At 41.7% G+C, this 19,472-nt stretch overlaps 1 protein-coding gene across 8 annotated transcripts; it reads right to left on the reverse strand.

Annotated features, from left to right (window-relative positions):
* Positions 1-57: 57 nt before the first annotated feature.
* On the reverse strand, positions 58-16,132 carry Mmp1 (Matrix metalloproteinase 1). 8 transcript variants are annotated; one of them, XR_006412275.2, is made up of 7 exons: positions 15,726-16,132; positions 10,673-10,863; positions 4,285-4,688; positions 3,271-4,186; positions 3,133-3,211; positions 655-945; positions 283-424 (listed from the first exon to the last, which is right to left on the reverse strand). XR_006412275.2 is itself a non-coding variant. In XM_044393371.2 (6 exons), exons 2-6 carry the CDS (start codon positions 10,799-10,801, stop codon positions 261-263), a joined length of 1,692 nt encoding a protein of 563 aa, XP_044249306.1. In that variant the 5' UTR covers positions 10,802-10,863; positions 15,726-16,132; the 3' UTR covers positions 58-260. The 8 variants fall into 8 exon arrangements, 6 of the variants coding, with proteins under 6 accessions (XP_044249306.1, XP_017010396.2, XP_017010395.2 ...); XR_006412273.2 differs by having other exon boundaries at positions 3,043-3,211; XM_044393371.2 differs by lacking the exon at positions 655-945 and having other exon boundaries at positions 58-424.
* Between the last annotated feature and the right edge of the window lie 3,340 nt (positions 16,133-19,472).

Raw genomic sequence — 19,472 nt, forward strand, 5'->3', positions numbered from 1 at the left:
TTTTATTTACACAACAACAAAAGTATTTGATAAGGCACCTGTTTCACATGCTGATCGCTCAATTTACAATTGATATTCTGTTCGATTTCAATTTGTATGCTCTTTCATTATTATTTTTATTTGGATTTCCTCTCATCGTATTCGATATATGGTGTTACGCATTTGAATGACCATTAGACCAACGGTGCGGTAAAATTTTAGAAACTTTACTCGAGTGGCTAGCTTTGTTCCTAGGTTCCTGGCTCACAAAGGAGGCCCTTTTAGCTGACGATGAGTTTGGAGACGAGGCACATCAGGATGGTGGTGATCACAGTGCTTACGGCGGAGGTGCTCGACATTTTCGTTTGCGACATGGCTCCATTTCCGGTTCGCTCCGCCACTTCCGGTTCGATCGGCTCGTCGTTGGACTGGTGATCGCCCACGGCTAGGAAAAATCGGGTATTTAAGAGATCAAGTTAGTTACGTTATATGATGTATAAGATACTGAAGTTAAGGATGTTTTTTGTGCAGAAGAGTCGTAGATCTAAACTAAAATAAAGTTTTTTTTTGAGTGTTGGGAGTTTTTTTCAAGAAGCTCAGGATAGAAAAATAAATGTAACTTAAGTAACTTAAGGGGGAGGGGGTTCAAATTAAATAATAAATGATGTAACATACTCTTCACTCTGTAAACTCGTTTCTTTCTATTTGGCTTGGTTTGGCGTTTCGGCAGGCGGCGCAGATCTTGGGCGTGGCATGTTTTATATATATGTTTCGATTTGTGATGATTTTGCTTTATTCAGACAGAGAGATCACTCAAGCGGGCGATGAATAAACACTAATGCTGGCAAATTACAAGGTTACGAGATCCTCTAGACTAGAAGAATCTGTTCGTGAAGCCCCACATCCAGCCGGGCAGAATTCCCAGATTGGGACTCGCATTCGGATTCGGGTTCGGCACTTGCGGTGCTATGTGTATCAACCGCAAATAAAAATTTGTTTTGTTTAAAAAACAAAAGTAGAGAACAGAAAGCATAAATAAAACAATTCTTCGGGATGTAGCATGGATCAAAAATGGAAGTCGGGATGTGCTCAAACAAACATACGTGATAAAAGGCAGTCTACAAACTGGATGATAATACCGAAGAGCAGGAAGATCAGCAAGGCGAGACTACAACTACACACACAATAAACGAGCAAGAGGCGGGGAAGAAAGGAGAGTAGCAGTCAGAAGAAGCTCTTTTTTCGCTATGTGCTATATGTACTATATGCTTTATGGGGCGGCACATTCGCTTTGTAATTCTTCTGCGTGATGTGTCTTTATGTGGGTGGGTAAATGGAGTTGGTGTTCGTTTTTTTGGTTTCGTTTTTTTCGGCTGTTGTTGTTTCTGGATGTTTTTTCTGGATGTGTGCTGTGGTTAATTGTTCTTGTTTTTATATCCGCGTCTCTTAAAGCCTGCAAGAAATATACATACATACATACAGACAGATGATTCGAGTTTGGAGCTCGGCTTTTACGCTTTTGAATGCAAATTAAACGACAAACGATTATGGGCCACAGGAGGCACGTGCATGCGATTGTTAAGCGAGTGTCATACAAAAATATCCGATTGTGGGTCATAACGGGATGTGTGTGGGTATACAGCCCTATATACCAGGGGTATTTACGAGAATTTATCAAACCCGCCGACTTTCCATCCCATGCAGGTGTAAATCTTTTGTTTGCTCTAGATTAGTACGGGTTGTTCGGTTTGTTCATGCAATTAACGTGGGGAATTCAGAAACTTGGGTGTCTAAGTGTAAGTGATTTTGGGTGGTGTAGGTGGTTGGTGAGTGGGTGGTTTATACGTCACTTAGCCATTGGAAATTTTGTGCCGAGGGTGCCAAAACAAGGAAACGGTTACGCATAAACATTGTTCGAGTTTTTGCGTTTTTTTCTACAGGGTAAAGAGTTTAGTTCAGGGGAGTGGAAAATCAAATATTAATAGTACCATATCTAGATAAATACTTAGTGCTACGGAGCTACGGAACTTGGGTGTCTGGGGTTCCCATTTTTCGGGGCTTGTGGTGTTTAACAATTAGTGTTGCTTTATCTTTGGGTTAGCTACTAAGTTAGTAACCATTTTCAGGTGCTAAGTATTTTGGCAAGTTCTACGGGTTAGTTAGTTAGAATGTGCGCATGCTATGATGGTGACTTATAGACTAGGGCGATGGTTTTCATTGGCGTTGATCTTGGACCACGTTAGTGAGACCGACTGACCAGTAGTTTTTGTTGCTGCTGTTGTTGCTGTAGATAATTGCTTTATAATTTTCTTGGCTATTAAACTGTAAGCAAGATATTAAGTTATTTTTTAATAGTTGTTTCTTAGGCCTTAAACTTCTTTGTACATGGTATGCTAAATTGAGTTGGTTAGTTAACTGGAATCACAGAACCCAAAATACCGAAAGCAAATTATAAACAGAGATGTGTAAGTTTGGTTAATGGAAAGAACACACAGTTGTTAGTAAGTGGAAAGTTGGCAAAGTTTTGTTAGTTTCAGGATTAGTAGCGCTAGTTTAAAAATGTTATTTAAAAATAGAGTTTAGTAGAGTTAAGTTAGTTCGTAAAAGGTGTTACACATAAGTCTCTAAGAAATAGGGAAACAAAACTAAAGTAAAACACCACAAAATCAAGATTTTAGAAATGAATAATTGTACAGAATAAATAAACACAATATATATAGAGACTGAGCAAAAGACATGGACATACACAGTTTGGTAATTAGTTTTTTCAATAAGTATTATAAATGTATTTCTTCCATAGGCAACATAGACAAACACATTCGACTTGAGTAATAGAATTTCACTACATAGACATTAACTTAATTAAACATACCATATAGATAGGATTTATCATTATCATTATCATAATCATTTCATGACTCGTAACTGCTTCTCGCTAAGTAACAACTCATACAAGACTTCTTTCTATGAGATCTTTTTGACTTTACAGAGTTCGGGATTCGATCGATATATTCGTGGATCCAGTAGCTCAAACAAAACTACCGCTGAGTCGGTCCCACTCACCTGCGTCAAAGTCATCACCATTACCATCGTCGGCATGCGGCATCATGGATTGCTGGTCGAACTCGTTGTATGAGCCCTCGACGATATTACCTGTGGACGAGGGCGTGTTCTTGCAGCCGAACCACCAGTGGGCGGTGGGTCTGGGGAAGGGGGGCGTGGCGGAGTCAACCTGGGTGAAAATTGGGGATATAATAAGTACATTCAGGTTCTTCTTTGCTAAATACTTACAGCAAATCGGGCGTCGTGGAATCGGTAGTACTTGTCGCCCTTGAAGAAGTACGTGTATCCATTGGTGTACTTCAGAGCAGCATCCAGGTTGTTGGGAACTCCCTCCCAGTTGGAGATGGGCTTGGGATAGCTGGCCTTCACCGGTGGCCTCTTCGCGGGATCGAAGCGCCAGAACTTGCTGCCCTTGAAGAAGTAGATCTTGCCATTGCCCCCCCAGACCATCGCTGCGTCCAGATGATCCGGAATGCCGGTGAAGCCCTCGCTGATCTCCTTGGGATAGACGCCGTCCATCTGGCGACCCTGGTAGCGCCAGTACTGGGTGCCCTTGAAGAAGTACGTCTTGCCGTTCTTGTACGTGAAGGCCGCGTCGATGTTGCTCGGCAATCCCGGCCAGCCCTTCGAGATGAGCTGCGGGTAGCCCTCCTCCACGGAGTCCGTGGTCAGCTTGTAGTACCGGTCGCCCTTGAAGGCGTACGTCTCGCCCTGCGCCGAGTTGAAGAGCGTGTCCACCTTGGAGTCCTTGCAAATGGAGTCGTCCAGCGGCACCTTGGGCGGCGTGAAAGGTCGCTGCGTGGTGGCTGGATAGTTGTTGGTGGGTCTCAGCTGGTTCGTCTTCCTGCCGTACAGCGACTGGATGGCCGCCTTGTCGTCCTCGTCCAGCTTGAAGACCGGTTCGAAGCCGCGGTAGAAGGGAGCCATCAGGGCGGAGCTCTGATCCGAGTGGGACAGACCCAGGGAGTGACCGAACTCGTGGGCGGCCACCTGGAAGAGATTGGTGCCACGCGGCGAGCCAATGGTCCACAGTTCCGCATCGTCGAAGTGGGCATCGCCGCCGAAGACGGGGAAGAAGGCGTGGGCCAGAGTGCCGCCCTGACCATCGAAGGCATCGCCATCACCATGCTCGCTTTCTACGAATCTGGATAAATAATTATAAAGGTGGTAAGTATTCATGGTCTGAGGAGGTATACTGTGTGTGTGGCGGCAGAGGAGGGGTAAACTATTAACCAAACTCACTTGATCTCGATGTGCACGGGTCCGGAGGTCTTCCTGGTGAAGGTCAGATCGGTGTCCTCGGACCAAACGGCAAAGGCGCGTCCGATCTCCGCGTCCACGTCCACTCGCTTCAGTCGCTTGGGATACTTGGAGATCTTGTAGGTGAGGTTCTTGACGCGCCACCTGCTGCCCTGGAGGGCATACCGCTTGGAGCGACTGTCGCCGGTGCCCACGCGATCCCTGACTCCGCAGCGGGGCAGGGACATCAGCTTCATGGTCTCCGCATCCAGCTCGCCGGTGATGTTCAGGCCCGCGAAGCTCTGGAACTCCTCGATGGCGCTGACCCAGGTCTGCTGGTCGTGGAGACCACTGCTGGCAGGATTGCGGGCGGAGGCGGGAAGGTAGCCGAACTGGGACAGGTAGATCTGGAAAGGGAAATAAAAATAAGTTGGTTAAAGCAAGATCAATGGGCTGCGCCTGATGGCCACCCGTTGCGGCCAACTTGATTTATGGCCATCTGATTAGTCCTGTCTCCTTTCTATCTGACTTGCATAATTTACGACTGCCTTATAGCATGTATAAATAAACCTCCGGGGAGGAGGGGGCTACCCATATCGATTTCCACATCCACATCCATATGGCGATAGCGACGTGACTGGTGAAGGTGTGAAAACTCTTAATCGATCGTCAAGCATCGCCAACATTAAGGAAGCGTTTCAATTGCTAATTGTAATTTGTAAATGTAACATTGAGAAATCGAATAAAAACAGTTTGCCCATCAGGGAAGTGCACTTGTGCGCCGATCGGAGAACAATGCGAGGTTATCCTAACAGTTAAGCTGGCTAACTATTTAGAATTTGCTGTCTGGCCAATTACAACGGCAAATTCAGCTTTCGAACTTACGAGAGTTTTATGCGCTTAACGTTTTGGCCATACGATGATTTCGGATTTGGCATGTTGATCAGGTCTACCCAGTCGTTTATGTGTCGCACATTCTTAATGACTTAATGTTTGTATGTACAGTGTATATAGTACATGTTGTATAATGATTTGCCGAATCTTGCATAATGCCAGCTGACTGTTAATTTTTATTGTGTTCTTTCCGCCTGCGAGGAAGTAAACATTTCGCTTCGCACTTAAGAATTCATGTGGCGTCTTCGGGGCTTCAGCCAGTGGCTCTGTGATCTTTTTTTCTGGGTGGGTTTCTTTATTTATTTTATACCAACGATCAGCTGGGTTTTCTGCTCTCAGAGGTAAACGAACTGTAAACAAAGCGGGGTTCAAGTGGAAAGTATCTGTCGCTCATCTCGAGATCCACTCGAAATGCAGATTCAGATTCAGATTCGGATTCAGAATTCAGAAAAAATTCATTGACTCACTGGCGACCTTAGGAATGCCTCTTTATGCAATTAACATAATTACTCGCTCGAAACAGCAGGCACGAACCTCTTGATTGCCCAGAAATCGCTGCAAAGGTGTTATGCCTTGTTTTTCTCGGGATTGTAATGCAGCTTTTGTCATAGAACAAACACAATACTGACTCGGCAATCGAATGCATTGTTCGGGGCCCTCAAACATGGGCCTTTCGGTTATCTATTCTATCGATAAGATAACTCCCCCATTGGCAGCAAACAAAAGACTACTCAACCAGTCCGTAATTGAGTCATTTCTGACGCATTTTCTCCATTCAAAAGTGAATGCGTCACAAGGCGAACGGAAGTTGGGGCCAAAACGGAAATGTTTAAGCCAACTAATTTTTCGGGAGTCATCGGTCTGCGATTCTCAGTACACCTGTTCTATCGATTTAAGTGGTCAGTCGAATGCATCCGCATCGAAGTCCACTGGGATATTCGTGCATTTGCATGTGATTAGCGATTCTCGGCGGACAGATGCCATGCAAATCATTGCGAAAAAAGGGGGTGGTGAGGTGAGGGTCAGTTGCAGTTGGGTCACGATTCAGAGGGCGTTGAAATTGCACTTCAATTTATTATGGGACATTGACACAAATTCGGTGCGCTCTTCTGTTTGCGGAGAATCAAAACGAAAATGTCAACAAAGAATGGCTTTCGCCACGCCCCAGCACTCTAGTTATTTCACTGTGTTACTAACTGAAAGTACACTTGGAAAAAAGTTTTTTGTTTTATAATAAAACAATTTAAAACAGTGGATTTTTACGTTAATTGAACTAAAAAAAAAAACCAAAAAATCTTTTTTTTTCAGATGAATATAATTTCCTATATTAATTAATTATAAACAGAAAAAATGGGTACAATGTTTTAAAGTGACTTAAATTTCCAAAATATCTTTCTGATATTTAAGGGAATATTTTCCCTGTGTAATTATACCCAGTAACTAGCAGTTTGCGAGGGAAAATATCTATTCAGTTGGCTGACCTGCTTGCCTGGTTTACTTAGCCGAAGGAACCGAAGGAGTTGAACTTGCAGGAAGTGGACCACGGGGGCTAGCGAGCCAGAGCCAAAGGCAAAGGCAACTTCAGAACTTCTAGAACTTGCACGTGTGTTTGTGGACCCAGCAAAGTATGCTACAAATCGCAATGCAACCTTCAAATATTTAACACAATTTGCACAGGTGCAAACTTGCAGAGTTTATTTGATTTCGAGGGGGATAGAAAGGTAGAAATGGGAGCTGCTCCTTGGAGTCAATGAACTTTCACCCATTTAAATTGAAGGCGGACTCCGCTCGTTTATTTCCGGCAGAAACAAGAACAGGACATGCATAAATTATAAACAAGTATACCGCTTTGTGTATACTTTTCGTTTATACAATGTACGTGTATTTGCTGGGGAAAATTGATGGGAAAATTATTGCCCAGCGAGCGAGTGGAAAAGGAAAACTCCTACGCTTTTCGGGGGTGCGTGGTTAGTTTACGTTGGAATGTGGGTCACTCAGGTCGTTGACTTTTCTCAAGAGGGGATAGAAAGGCTCTCTATCCACCCTTCGCTCCCCTTTCTAACTAACAAACAAACAAACCTAGACCTAGTTGCACAAATATTTGCGTGGCACGTGCATAAACGAAAGTGTCTGCGACAATTAAAGGCAAATAGCGCGCAGGTTTTCCCTGCATTTCCCTGCGATTTTCCCACTGCGACAACTGCGCAGGCAATTTCGAGTTGTTCAATCCAATCTCGCTGCCAACTAGCAAACAGGCTTAACTTGTTTAAATGCTTTTTAACGCGGCGATTACATCATTACCCCTCACTCTTCGGCACTTCGGCACTTTAGCACCGCAAATCGAAGCGCAGGCGCCTCATTTGGCGGCATTTCTTTTTGGGATATTGGTCAGATTGAAAAAGAAAACTCAAAACTATAACGACCAAACCAAACAACCGAACGAAAAGCGAGGAAAACCAAAACAGAAACTGGGCCAACGGCAGTCTTAAATGCAGCTTAAAGTTGTATAACCCATTCAATTTAATTCAGGACCAGAGAGAGGGATTAAATTGAAAGAATTTCGAGCTGGATTTTGCCAACCAAATTGGGTTATAGAGCGTACTTTTACGTACACAGAGGGAATTTGAAAGTGCTTATTTGAGATGAATAGAACGAAATTAATTAGTTGAGCTTGCTGTATTTACACTGCCTATCTTCTCAGCATTTTGGTCTGATATGAAGAACATTCAACTCTTATTCGATTTTTAGAGAACGAATGTTCTCAATTCAAGAACAATTTCTCTCAGTTTACATAAAATCCTTTTCTTTTGCGTAGAGAAGAACTTTGGAATTTAAATACCAAAAATGGTGAGCACATAATTCAGTTTAGACAAATTCCTTGACATTTGGCCAGGGAAACTCCCACAGAATATTTGACATTTCCACCACACAAGGTGTCTTTCCATTACCGTTTTTTTAGTCACTTTTTTCTGGCTCCCTTCAAGTGGCTAATTCGCATAGCGATAAATAAGCGTCAAGATGCTAAGATAACCGGACAATAAAAAGCGCTATTCATGCATAACTGAGGCAAAAAAGGATTTTATTGCTGCTGCTTCTGAATATTTGCCAGCCTTTTTAGGCGCTTGTTTAGCCCAGGTTGTTTATGGCAAGACGCGTGAAATGCTAGGCTATGGATGACCTTAGTGGAAGTCTGAAAAGGAGAAAGGATGTTCTCAAAAGGGGCAAAAAGCAAACATTTTGTTTGTTTGTTTGTGCTTTTGGCACCTCGCGAAGGTCGCACGCAACTATTTCATAGGCAAATCAATCAAACTTGGCGAAAAGCACACAATTTCTATTGATTGATTTTGGCAGGGATAATGGGGAAAATGCAAAAACGGGGAAATGAGGTGGTAAAGTGCGAATTAACCCGAAGCAGTTGTTCTAACTTTGATTGGCTATATTTGGAGCAGGAAAGTTTTACTGGTTTTCTTTCTTTTGTTCGCCCCCTGCGATGACGAATGCCTGAGCTCATTCCAATTTCGCTCATGGGTGCGAGTAATTAACCTCTTGACAGCTCCATTATGTGCGGCGCTACTCGCTATCCAAACTTATGAGTCATGAATATAAGTAGTTTTTCCTGCTTCGATCTGATCTGAGCACCAGATTATTAATGGTCGCCTATGAGAAAGTGCAATCTGATATCGAGGTGGTCCTCACGATTTGCATTCGCCAGGAGATTTATTAGAAAGCGTTTGGCTGTAGGAACAAAGAACCTGACATTGGAGAGACGAACACGTCGCCCGTTGGCTGCTTTTGGGGCGACTGGCCAGCGACTGCGAGCCAAGTTATGGCCGACGCGCCCAACATACCAATTAGAAGTCGGCTTTCGAGTTACGTAAACATAAATAAAGCCTAAAAACTAAAAACAATGTTAAGCACGCGCTAAAAGCGAATCGATTGGCTGTATCATCACCTGGGCGATATGCGATCGTAAATGGCTAATCAGGAAGTTCTGGGCTCCGACGCCGCTTCTCTATACTTTTTCCCCAATTAATTTATGCAAGTCTGCGGCAAATAAACGTGATTAGCTTCAGGTAGATTGCAAACGTGCCGATGCTCCAGCAATTGTTGTACATTTTTTGTAAATGGAAATTACATTCGATCATGACAAGCAATTAACCAGAGATAAATATTTATAAATTGAAAGCGTGGAAATCAAGTTGCTGGCGGGGAGGAATTATTCAATTAATTGAAAGCTATAATTTATGGCGTTTTTTGTTATCAGTTTTTTTCGGTGGCTTTTAATGCATTTCAAACTGCGCGTTGCTAAAGTTACTGAGTGACAGGTTAAGAAGTCTTTTTCTGGGATTTTCCATCATTGAATCATTCCTTTAAATAAATGGTATTTTGAAAAAGAGTATTAAAATGCAATAACTTCTTTAATTTCATAGCCTATCAGTATCTTGGCTTAGAGATTCTTTTATTTATTGGAATACCAATATTAAATCCCCAGAGATAAGCCGAGTCAAAAGGTTGAGGTCGATTCCAAATGGGTTTTTCTATCTGTTCTTAGAATCTAAAAAAAATGGCAATGCACTTACTGAGTTAAAGAGCGGAAATTCCAAAAAATTCTATATGCTAATCAGTGGTTTTATTAATATTTTCCAAGATCACTGGGAAATGGCCAGTGATACATGCATTTGAATCGATTAGCTGGCCAGTCAATGGCGTGCGAGTTTTCCTGGTGGAAAGCCAATGTCGCGAGCGATAACGATAGCGATAATCAAGCAATCAGACTGCAATTAGCCGGCGGGCATGCACTTTCCAAAGCCCTCATATCCAGCTAAGGCTAAGGCTAGAACCTCTGAGCCGGGCCAAAACCGAATGTGTGTGTATGGAATAAAAATTTCCGTTGACATGCGATGCGCGTAAGCCTGTTGCACAGTCACACTCGTGAATACGAAATATATTTTGTTCACTTGTGGAAAATTAAGTATAATTTCCAAATGCAACCAACTCGGAGCGCTGAGCGCCTGGCACGCCTGTCATGCAAATCGGAAGTAAATCCCCAGAGTGGCCATATAGACCATATAGTATATATCCAGACAGGCAGACTGAGCAGACAAAGCGGCTATCTCTCACCGCAAGTGCAACAAACTGATTTCGATTCTGATTCATTTCTTTCCTGTTTCAATACAGATTCCGATTCCTCATTCCGTAATACGCGATGTTGTTATCTTCACTTTTTTACAAAATAAATTATATAAATTATTCCCATTCATTCAATTCTTTCTGATTTTCGGTTTTTGTTTTAGATTTCTATGTGAAGCCGTTTTGGCTACAGGACATACATCCCTTTTTTTTAACCTTGTATTATATTACATTAGATGATGATTATTTATAAGATAGATGCATCGAAAAATGATGATTTAATTTAGCCATTTACCGGGTAACTGTTTCTATAATTTGTGTTTTTTGTTTGCTAATAACTTAATAACTTAATCACCCAACAACTTACCTCTGCCTGTGTGGTGGTGGAAACGGGTGCCGTTTGCGCCGCTGTCAGGATGGCAAACAGGGTGCCTACGACTATGAACACTGAACTTTGGCAGTTTGTCATTTTGTTGCTGGTTTGTCTAATTGTCATGTAGCTGTAGTTGTAGTTGTAGAGTTCCACTTGCCGCGCTTAGCACTTTGAACTTTATATCACTGCAAAGGCAAAGGTGGAAGGTGGATTAAAAAAAAGGTCAATTAATATTTCATAAAGCCGGCCAAGTAATAAAGCAGAGAAACACACAGGAATATGTAGAACCGAAAGGGACCAGGCCAAGTACAAGTGCAAAAGGGCGAACGGAAACCGTTGCCACCCGCCACTCCCACTTTCCCATTTCCCATTTCCCTTTTCCAACAGGTTGAATGTGGCACACTTTCTGTGTGGCAGGCGGAACGGCAAACGGAAGTGCCAAGAAGAGGGCTGTTATACATACGTAGTATGCCAAGTCGTAGTAAAAAATAGTACAACTCGAGTAAAACACTCGAGATGACCATACGCCATAGTATACCCTTTGTTATGCATGGTAATGTAGAACCAAAACAAGACTCTTTATAGCATAAAACTGCACTCTCACATCCACTCCACTAAGCCTTCGGAAGCCCAGAATATCCCCTTATCAGAGTCAAATATTTGCTGATCCCTATCTCCATCTCTAATCCCCCCGAGGGTATTTCGGATTCGTTGAGCCAGCTGTCCTGTACGACTACATGATATTTTGATCGGCCGAGATATAGAAAGTCATGTGGTCTGATGTCTGGCCATCCAGCCAGCTCGGACGTCATAAACGGCTTTGTGTAAGTTTAGACTCCAATTAGAATTTAATTTTAGACTAGTAAATACCAAGTCGGCAATAACCGTAAAGGATGGTGGGGCCTTTTGTTGATATTCTGATATTTGGTTTGCTAAAAATAACTCGCAGTTTTGCTGATTTGGATGGATGGTGTTGACCTAGGGCGCGAGACAAGTGCCAGCATATATAAATATGTTTATGGGGATGTTTATCCCACTATATCTTGCACCTATGCTGGTCTGTCTCTGACAATTTTCCCGTGACATCAGCGAAAAGTGCGATAAGTCGTATCAAGTATACGGCAGGTAGGCACTTCTGCAAATATGTGATATATATACTATCTGCCAGCGGACACTGCACAGTTAAGACTGCTGACTAATCGCCTGGGATTTCTGGGCGGACACATTTAACAGGCTTTTTTTTATGAACGGCAATTAGCCGCTAGAACCAAATGAACATGCAAATATATAATGAATATACCCCTGCTGGTCGTCGGGTGTTATCTGATTACAATAATTTCTGTTAAGCAAATACCATAAACAATTCCCATTTTCTCTTTTGGGCAAATGTTTCGTCCCGGGTTGAAGGTCGGCTGGCTGACAGTTTAAGGTTAGCGCCGTGTGGTTAACTCGCTTGATGGGTTGAAGGGGAAAGTTCTGGGGGAGAGGTTCTTTCGCTTCACTGGGGTTGTCATAACAATGGACGCATTTCCCCGGGCTGTTAGATCAATAAAAACGAGTGAGTTTTAAGTGCTTTGGCCAAAGCAATCGATGCGAAAGTTTGCCCTGTTTTTCAGCCACTTTTATCATAATGGTTACGTATACGACATGTAGCACACGTCCGAGTGTTCTGAATTGGGTCATAAGCAGGGCTTCTGCTCAACGCTGATAAGGTGGATTTACCGGTTTGCCGGCTGCCTCTTCCCATCTTCTCCGAATCGAAATTCTTCGATTTCTGCGAAGAGGCGTGAGTCAAAGCTCGTTTACAAACAAATTAAAATAAATTATATTCCAACCAGTTTTGGCCAACTGACGTCTGTACAAAAAAATACCCCCCGAAACTACCCAAAAACATCGAATTCCACTTGCCATAGCTTTTTGGCATTGTTCACCTTATCAGCTGACTTTATTCCCAATGAATATGCCCCACGAGCGGCGATAAGATATGATGGGGATCGGCCGGGTGTTATGTTGTGAATTACCAAATGAATAATTTGGGGTATGAGTGTCCAAGTGTTACTAGAACTTGACCTTAGTGATAGCATAGCCATATCGTGTACGTAGAGTTGGGCAACTAGGCGCCCATGTCGAAACACTTCCAATTTGGAGTGGAATTCAAGTTCACCTCCAAAGTGGAGTGCTCAAAGGGTTTGGTTGGGCCTGATTAATGGGTTTGGTCGCGCTTCTTGACCTTTCAATTAACTGAGAGTCGAGAGTCGAGAGCTGCGAGTGGGTTGCAGTTTCAGATCAATGAACTATCACTGTATTATTGCCTTTGTTGCCTGCATGCCGCTTGCAACACTTACAAATTAATTAATTAGCTCTCGGGCACATACATTTTTCTTTTCTTTTTTTCTGTAGACTGTCGTCGCTGCGTATTCCGCTGTGGATGTGTTGTCGTTGTTTATAATTTATTACTTATAATCGCAATCCTTTTGTTTCTACGTTACTCTTCGAGCTTATAGGTCTTTATGTCTGGCTGCACTAATTGTTGCCCGCTGGCACTTCCATTTTCCCGCTCGTTTCCGCGTTCGAAAAACAAAACTCAAAACTGAACTGGTTCACTTTTCGAATATCTTTCTTCGGTCTTAGGCACTTGAGATAATCTTGGCTCGAATTCTGTGATTCTGTTTCGCCGCTAAACACATCCGCCCTGGGCAGCGCGCAAATTTCAACTGATCTTCAGAGCGCTCGCTGAAAACCGACGACGACTGAACGACGATCGTTTTTGAGCTTTTCAAAAAGAAGGAGGGGAAAAGCTCTTTAACAGCGATGCTAAGTGGCGCTGTAGATTCCGATTCGGTTTGGGGTAACTGTCGAAACCTGTTGCCAATAATCGAAGTTGTCCCTTCTCCTTTCCGCCGGAGAGGGGGGCGTATGAGTAATGCGCTTCTTGGAATCATCCGCACATGTGTCATTCGCCGGTCCAGCAAACAGAGACACCAGCAGCCGCTGTGGCCACAAAAAAACTCATATTCACATTCAGTGGCATTTGACAGTTTATCTTGAAGTTTAGCATATTCCCTTCTCCCTTCGGCAAACGGTAACAACTTAACAGCTTTTGTTTCTTGAAATTCGCATACGATTTCGAGTGAATTTCCGATCTGAACCACACCTCACCGAAAGTAAACTTATGAATGAATCTGCGGTTTGGATTCCCCGTCGCCAAGCGATTTCTCAATGAACGTATGAGTAATGCGTAAGTTAAAAAATGATAATTTTATTGGGACTAAGGGTAATATTGATAGAAATATTTTACAAACTAAATACGAGTTTATTTTGCAGAAGAAATATTTGAATCATTTGAAAAGAGAAGAAACACTTACAGCACGAAATAGATAAAATGTATTAAAAATACAAATATAATAAATGGTGTCATATAAATTTTTCGCAAGATGTAGCACATACTTCGAATTTTTTGGTGAATAAGAAAAAAGCCTCCTTAAAAACAATTGGATGATAATAAAAATTTATTAATAGATGCATACTCAAATACAAATTTAAAAAAATGTGTATGATTTTAAAAATAATTCTTCAAAATTTAATTTAATAATTTAATAAAATTTAATTAAAAGGGTATGATATTTAGCTAAAAAATATATGTGACGTTAATAATTTTCCACTTTATTTGGTAGTTATAATAATATATATAAAATAGTAATATTTTAAATTGACGGATTTTAGTTTTATCGTATTTTTCTGCTTTTATAATTAACTTAGATAGCGTGGATCTAGCAGCTCTTTGCATTTTGGTTTATAAACCCGATTAGCATCACCCCAAAGAAGCAGTGCTAATAAGCTATTCATCTCTGCGCATCTGCTCTTCTGGGAATCAATAAAATATTCCAGCCTACGTCTGTGCCATCCCATTAATTTCAATTGAGTGCAATTTTCGGTGACTCAGTCGCTCGAAAAGCAGGGGCCACGTGAAGTTGATTGCTACCTAAGCGCAAACAAATCTAGTAATCGTCTGGAACAATTGTTTACCAGCCCAAGCCAAAGGTTCCGCTGGGCATGCAGTTAAAAAGCAAAAAACTAACTAGCTAAAAGGGAAAAGTAAATCCAAATCCGACAGCCAGATAATAGGCGACATTTTGCCTCAACGACAATTCCTGATTCGCTTTATGGAAACTGGCCGAGGAACTTGGCAGAACTTGACTGCAGAACAAAGCGATGCTGTTGCCATTTATTCATGGACCAAGTGCATCTGGCCTGCTGTCAGCCGCTCTTTAAGAGGCCCCACTCCCCATACCCATTTTCTCCATCTGTTTGGGCTCTGGGAATATATATGTACAGATATATATACTCTTCTGTTATGGCAGTGGACAAGTTGACTTGTCGTCGTCGCCTGCTGCGCGATGCAGTTTCTGTTTCTGTTTCTGCTGCTGCCCTGCCATCGGAACAATGAAATATTTATGAGCTGCTTCTGCCTTTAATGACAACTATTTATGGTATTTTTAGACCATGCCCCTCACTCCCGTAGGTTTGTTGCCTTCGCAGCGGCAGTGAAATGAACTTTTCCACGGCGCGGCTGAAAAACAAGCGATTTCGCATTGACTTTTGCCTTTGAACTGTGCCACCAAGCCAAGCAGAACATATAATTGTCATATAGATGGGGCAGAGATAATGCTAATTGCATTTGAATACATAGTATAGATTTATTTATTTTGAATAGAGTGCGCGGCTCTGACTTTGAGTGCGAAAAACTATTTCTAAAACTCAATCACGTCACGGTCAGCCTTTGATAGTCGTTTGGCAAGCGATATATGAAGTATCTGCTGATATACGATGTATCTATAATTATATGTATTCATGTATCGGAATGTTTCAAAGCGGCTGGCTCTACGTGATGATTGTTTAGGCCGTGTCTATAATCAGGCCGCAATGTCAAATGCAAAGTCCACACAAAAGATCGCTTTTCGCAGATGATGATGATGATGATGCTGATTGCCATTGAGAAAGTGGAACTCCCCGAGTCCCCGAGATGAGTCACTCTACGTATACTTACCATAAGGCAGGCACAGACGAAAAATTGAGCAAACAGAATTTGCATAAACCAATTTGTGAAATAATCAAGTCGGTTACCCGTGTTCCTTCAGCAAATATTGCACAAAGCGACTTTTGTTTTCTTTAAGTTCCTCACCGGCGGTGTTTAAAACTTTATCAGGCTTTTATCTGCGCACCGATTGCGATTAGATCTTCGTAGTTAGATAAGCGCGAGGCGAACTCATTCTATAATAGAATCCACTATCACTTCGAGGCGAATTTCGCTATGATTGGGTATTACGGTATTATCCACACTCATGTCCAGCTGGCTAGCATTCTACTCAAGATTCTCTATAAAAAACACAGCGACTTGTTCCGAGAGGTGCGATAGCGACCGATTCACAGCAAGTTCCGATTGCGACTCGTCTGGCTTTCTGCCTTTCTGTTTTCTGCCTTTGTGGTGGCAGCTAAATAATGTTCGCGTCGTCGTCTTCGTAGTACTACCCCTACTTCTTGCTTTCGTAGTGTGTGTAGTCTAATGGCTAAGACCTGTGTGTTTGTTACTAGTTTACGAGTCACGCGAATAACCATAAAAACAGGCTCACACACACACTGCCATAGATGGAATAGGAATCCTAGTTCTGGTGGTTGGAAATAGTTTGCCGCCCCCTTTTGTCCTTCGTCCCTTGCATTTGATTACAGAGCAACAGGATTAGGGAAAAAGCTCTTATTTTCTGGCTAGCAGTTAGTAAGCTCTAGGCTGACTGGTAGTTATGTATGCCGAATGGTGATAAAATACATTTATTTTTCTATAGTATAAATATTTAAATTTATTTATACTTTTTAACTCAACAAAAAAAACTTCAGGAGCCTTAAGCTGTTATCCCCCTGTTAGCTAGAAGTTAGTCAGCTTTTGGCTAGCTGTTAGTTATAATTTATTTAATATATTTATATTTTATGTAAATTTAAAAAATACAAGCAACAGGAGCCACTTGAAAGCTCTTTATCCGGCTAGGACTCACCTTAGCAGTCAGTCGCTGTTAGCTCACTGTTAACTAGAAGTTAGCCAACTTTTGGCTAGCTGTTAGATTCACTTTGATGATTCACTCGAGGGCGCAGCTTTCTCTCACACTCTCTCTGCTTTTATTTCTTCACTCTCTCGACGGCGTTGAGCTTTTCACGCAGCGGAAGCACAAGTTAATTTGTTTTAAACACTCTCGCTAATTTGCTTAAATACACTATATATGTGAGCTGCTAAAGATTTGCCTTCCCGCAGCAAGCTGCCGTAACTGCAAGTTCGTTGTGCGTTTTTAATGCTAGACTGAGGCTCCAAGCGCTCCGCTTAGATTCTTTTATACGGCCGGGGCGCAAGGCGATCGGATATCGTTCCGAGATCCGAGATCCGAAACGCCAGTCATTCAGCAGCTGAGTTTGATGCCAGCGTCCTTCCCTGTCAGCACCCCCTTTTTTTTAAGTGAGTGTTTGCCTGGGGATCTTCCTCGTTTCGTTTGGATAACGGGAAAGTTACGCATCGATATCAATCCCATCCCCGCTTCTTGAATGGATGAGTCACCCCGGGGCAAGCCTAAGCGATAGTGACACTTGGTGTCTTGTTGCGTAGGCATCTTTGCACTGATTCTTCTGCTTTGCAGAACGGGCTGAATCACTTCAAATGCACGCCATTCTCATTCCACTTCGCTTTCCTTCCTGCGATTTTAAATTTCGCTTTATATTGTTCTTATATTTTGATTTATACGCACTCAAACGTGCTGGAATGCCGTCCTCTCGGTTTCCTCAAACAACCACCTTTCCCCGAGATTACCCCCCGTTCTTCTTATCGAGTGTAATGTCTTCTTTTGTATTGCAATTAAATATTTTGATATGGCTGTCGCACAAACGAATAAACTAAGGATTTTAGATACAAAAGGGGAATTCAATGGCAAGCAGGAAGTCTGATTGAGTGATTGTTTGATTAACCGCACTGATTGATGGGGCCACTCCTTTTTGGTATCTCAAAAGAAATCCTTCAAGCCTCTTTGTTGGATTGCTAATATTAAGCAGGCATTTTATTATGTTAAATTTGATATTCAATTTTATGTGAGGATTTTTTCGTCTTTACTATGTTCGCTTGAGTTTGCATCAGTTAAAATGACAAAATGAAATTCTTTATGGTCCAGAATAAAACCAGATCAGTTTAACTTGCAAGACAGCTTTACAGCTTTTTACTCTGGTACTCTTTAAGTGAAGCTCAGTCATGCTGTATAGCCTATAGTTCCTTAAGAAGGCCTACCATACTACCTAGTATACAATATATTTACTCAGAATTTATTCTCAAGTAACTGCCCTACCCTCGCAATTAAAAAGTATTTTTCCGTTTTTCAAGTCGCGTATAATTTTGTAAAATAATGAAAAATAAATAAAGTTGTCTGCCGTCCTTGACTCTTTGCAGGCTTTATGTGCCAGCCATCTTTTGTCTGGATCTTGGCTGAAACTACGTGTTGTGGTCGTAGGACACACCCAAATGCATCACCCACAAACTCAAGTCTGGGTTAACCCTTTCATCACAGGCAGAAGACCACAAAAGTGCATAAGTTATGTTTCATATTTTATTTCGGCGCACGACTGACTATCCCCGGTTGATTCTCGGAAACCCCCGTTGAGTAATGCTATTAACCGAAAATATAAATAAAATTTATTATAAACAAAAGGCAATAGGAGACCACAGCTAAGCAAGACGTGCCATTGCAAATGAAGAAAACCGAAATTTATTTTCTCTTCAGTTTCGGAACCCTGAGTCATCAGTCTCAATGGGCCCTGCATCCCGAAATTTCCAAGATAGACTGGCATTTGATTTCAATTAGCACATCATTGAGGTCAGCAGCCCAAACTGACATTTCAGGGGGAGGTTCTCTGCTCTCGGTTCTGTGTGGCAAAGGGGCTCGAAACAGATGTCCATGTCCATGTCACTGCTGACCCTCTCGGCCGGCCGGGCCTGTCATTCAGCAGTCGATAAAAATCCAATAAAAAGCGACATTTTTTAATTTGCATGCTACATAAAAGTTGCGATCCCAACTAGGGGCGACTGGTGTATGGGGCGGAGTTTTTAACGTCCAGCAACTAGAGGAAATAAAAATTCAAAATGTGACACATTCCTAAAAATACAATCCATTTAACGGGCATAGGAATTTTTGTTTTAAAGAAGCTGGGCATAGGTAAAATATGTAGCTTTTTTAATTGTTTGTTCGTTATAATTAACAATATATGTTGTTGTTAAAACTAACTAAAATCTGAGCCGAAGTTTATATACCCTTGCACATAATATCTATTAAATTTAAAATGTTAAAAAATGTGACAGGACTCATAAATATATTGAATCGTTTCATTAAAATAAATTCGAATAATTGTGTATCTAATAAAAATTATAGAAATATAAAGCGAAATGAATCATGCTCATTTCAATATAGTAAATAGCGATATGACTGTTTCTAAAGACGAGCACTCACTGGCACCGATTGTCTGTGCTGTCTACTTATGTACATTTAAAGTGGAAATATTTTTATTGAATAGTGGAATAAATTTAATTCCAAACTACAGAATTGTATGTATTTTTTTAAGGTTCCTTAAGAACTTCTTAAGAATTATGGTAATAGGCTTTAAAACCCATAGAGGCGAATTGCACACGCGCAGTCATCACTTTATGACTTTCAGCTATAAAATTAATAATTTTGTTTTGCTGATTTACATTTATCAGCATTGCAAACACGTTCAC

The sequence above is a fragment of the Drosophila takahashii genome, chromosome 2R (genome assembly GCF_030179915.1).
Source record: "Drosophila takahashii strain IR98-3 E-12201 chromosome 2R, DtakHiC1v2, whole genome shotgun sequence".
In the NCBI taxonomy this organism is placed as follows: Eukaryota; Metazoa; Arthropoda; class Insecta; order Diptera; family Drosophilidae; genus Drosophila; species Drosophila takahashii.

Coding starts and splice junctions, on each gene's coding strand:
- Mmp1 (XM_017154907.3), bottom strand. CDS start 10,801: ATGACAATTAGACAAACCAGCAACAAAATGACAAACTGCCAAAGTTCA. Junction 4,689..10,672: donor CCACCACCACACAGGCAGAG/GTAAGTTGTTGG, acceptor TTCCCTTTCCAG/ATCTACCTGTCCCAGTTCGG. Junction 425..3,042: donor TGGTGATGACTTTGACGCAG/GTGAGTGGGACC, acceptor GATTTTTCCTAG/CCGTGGGCGATCACCAGTCC.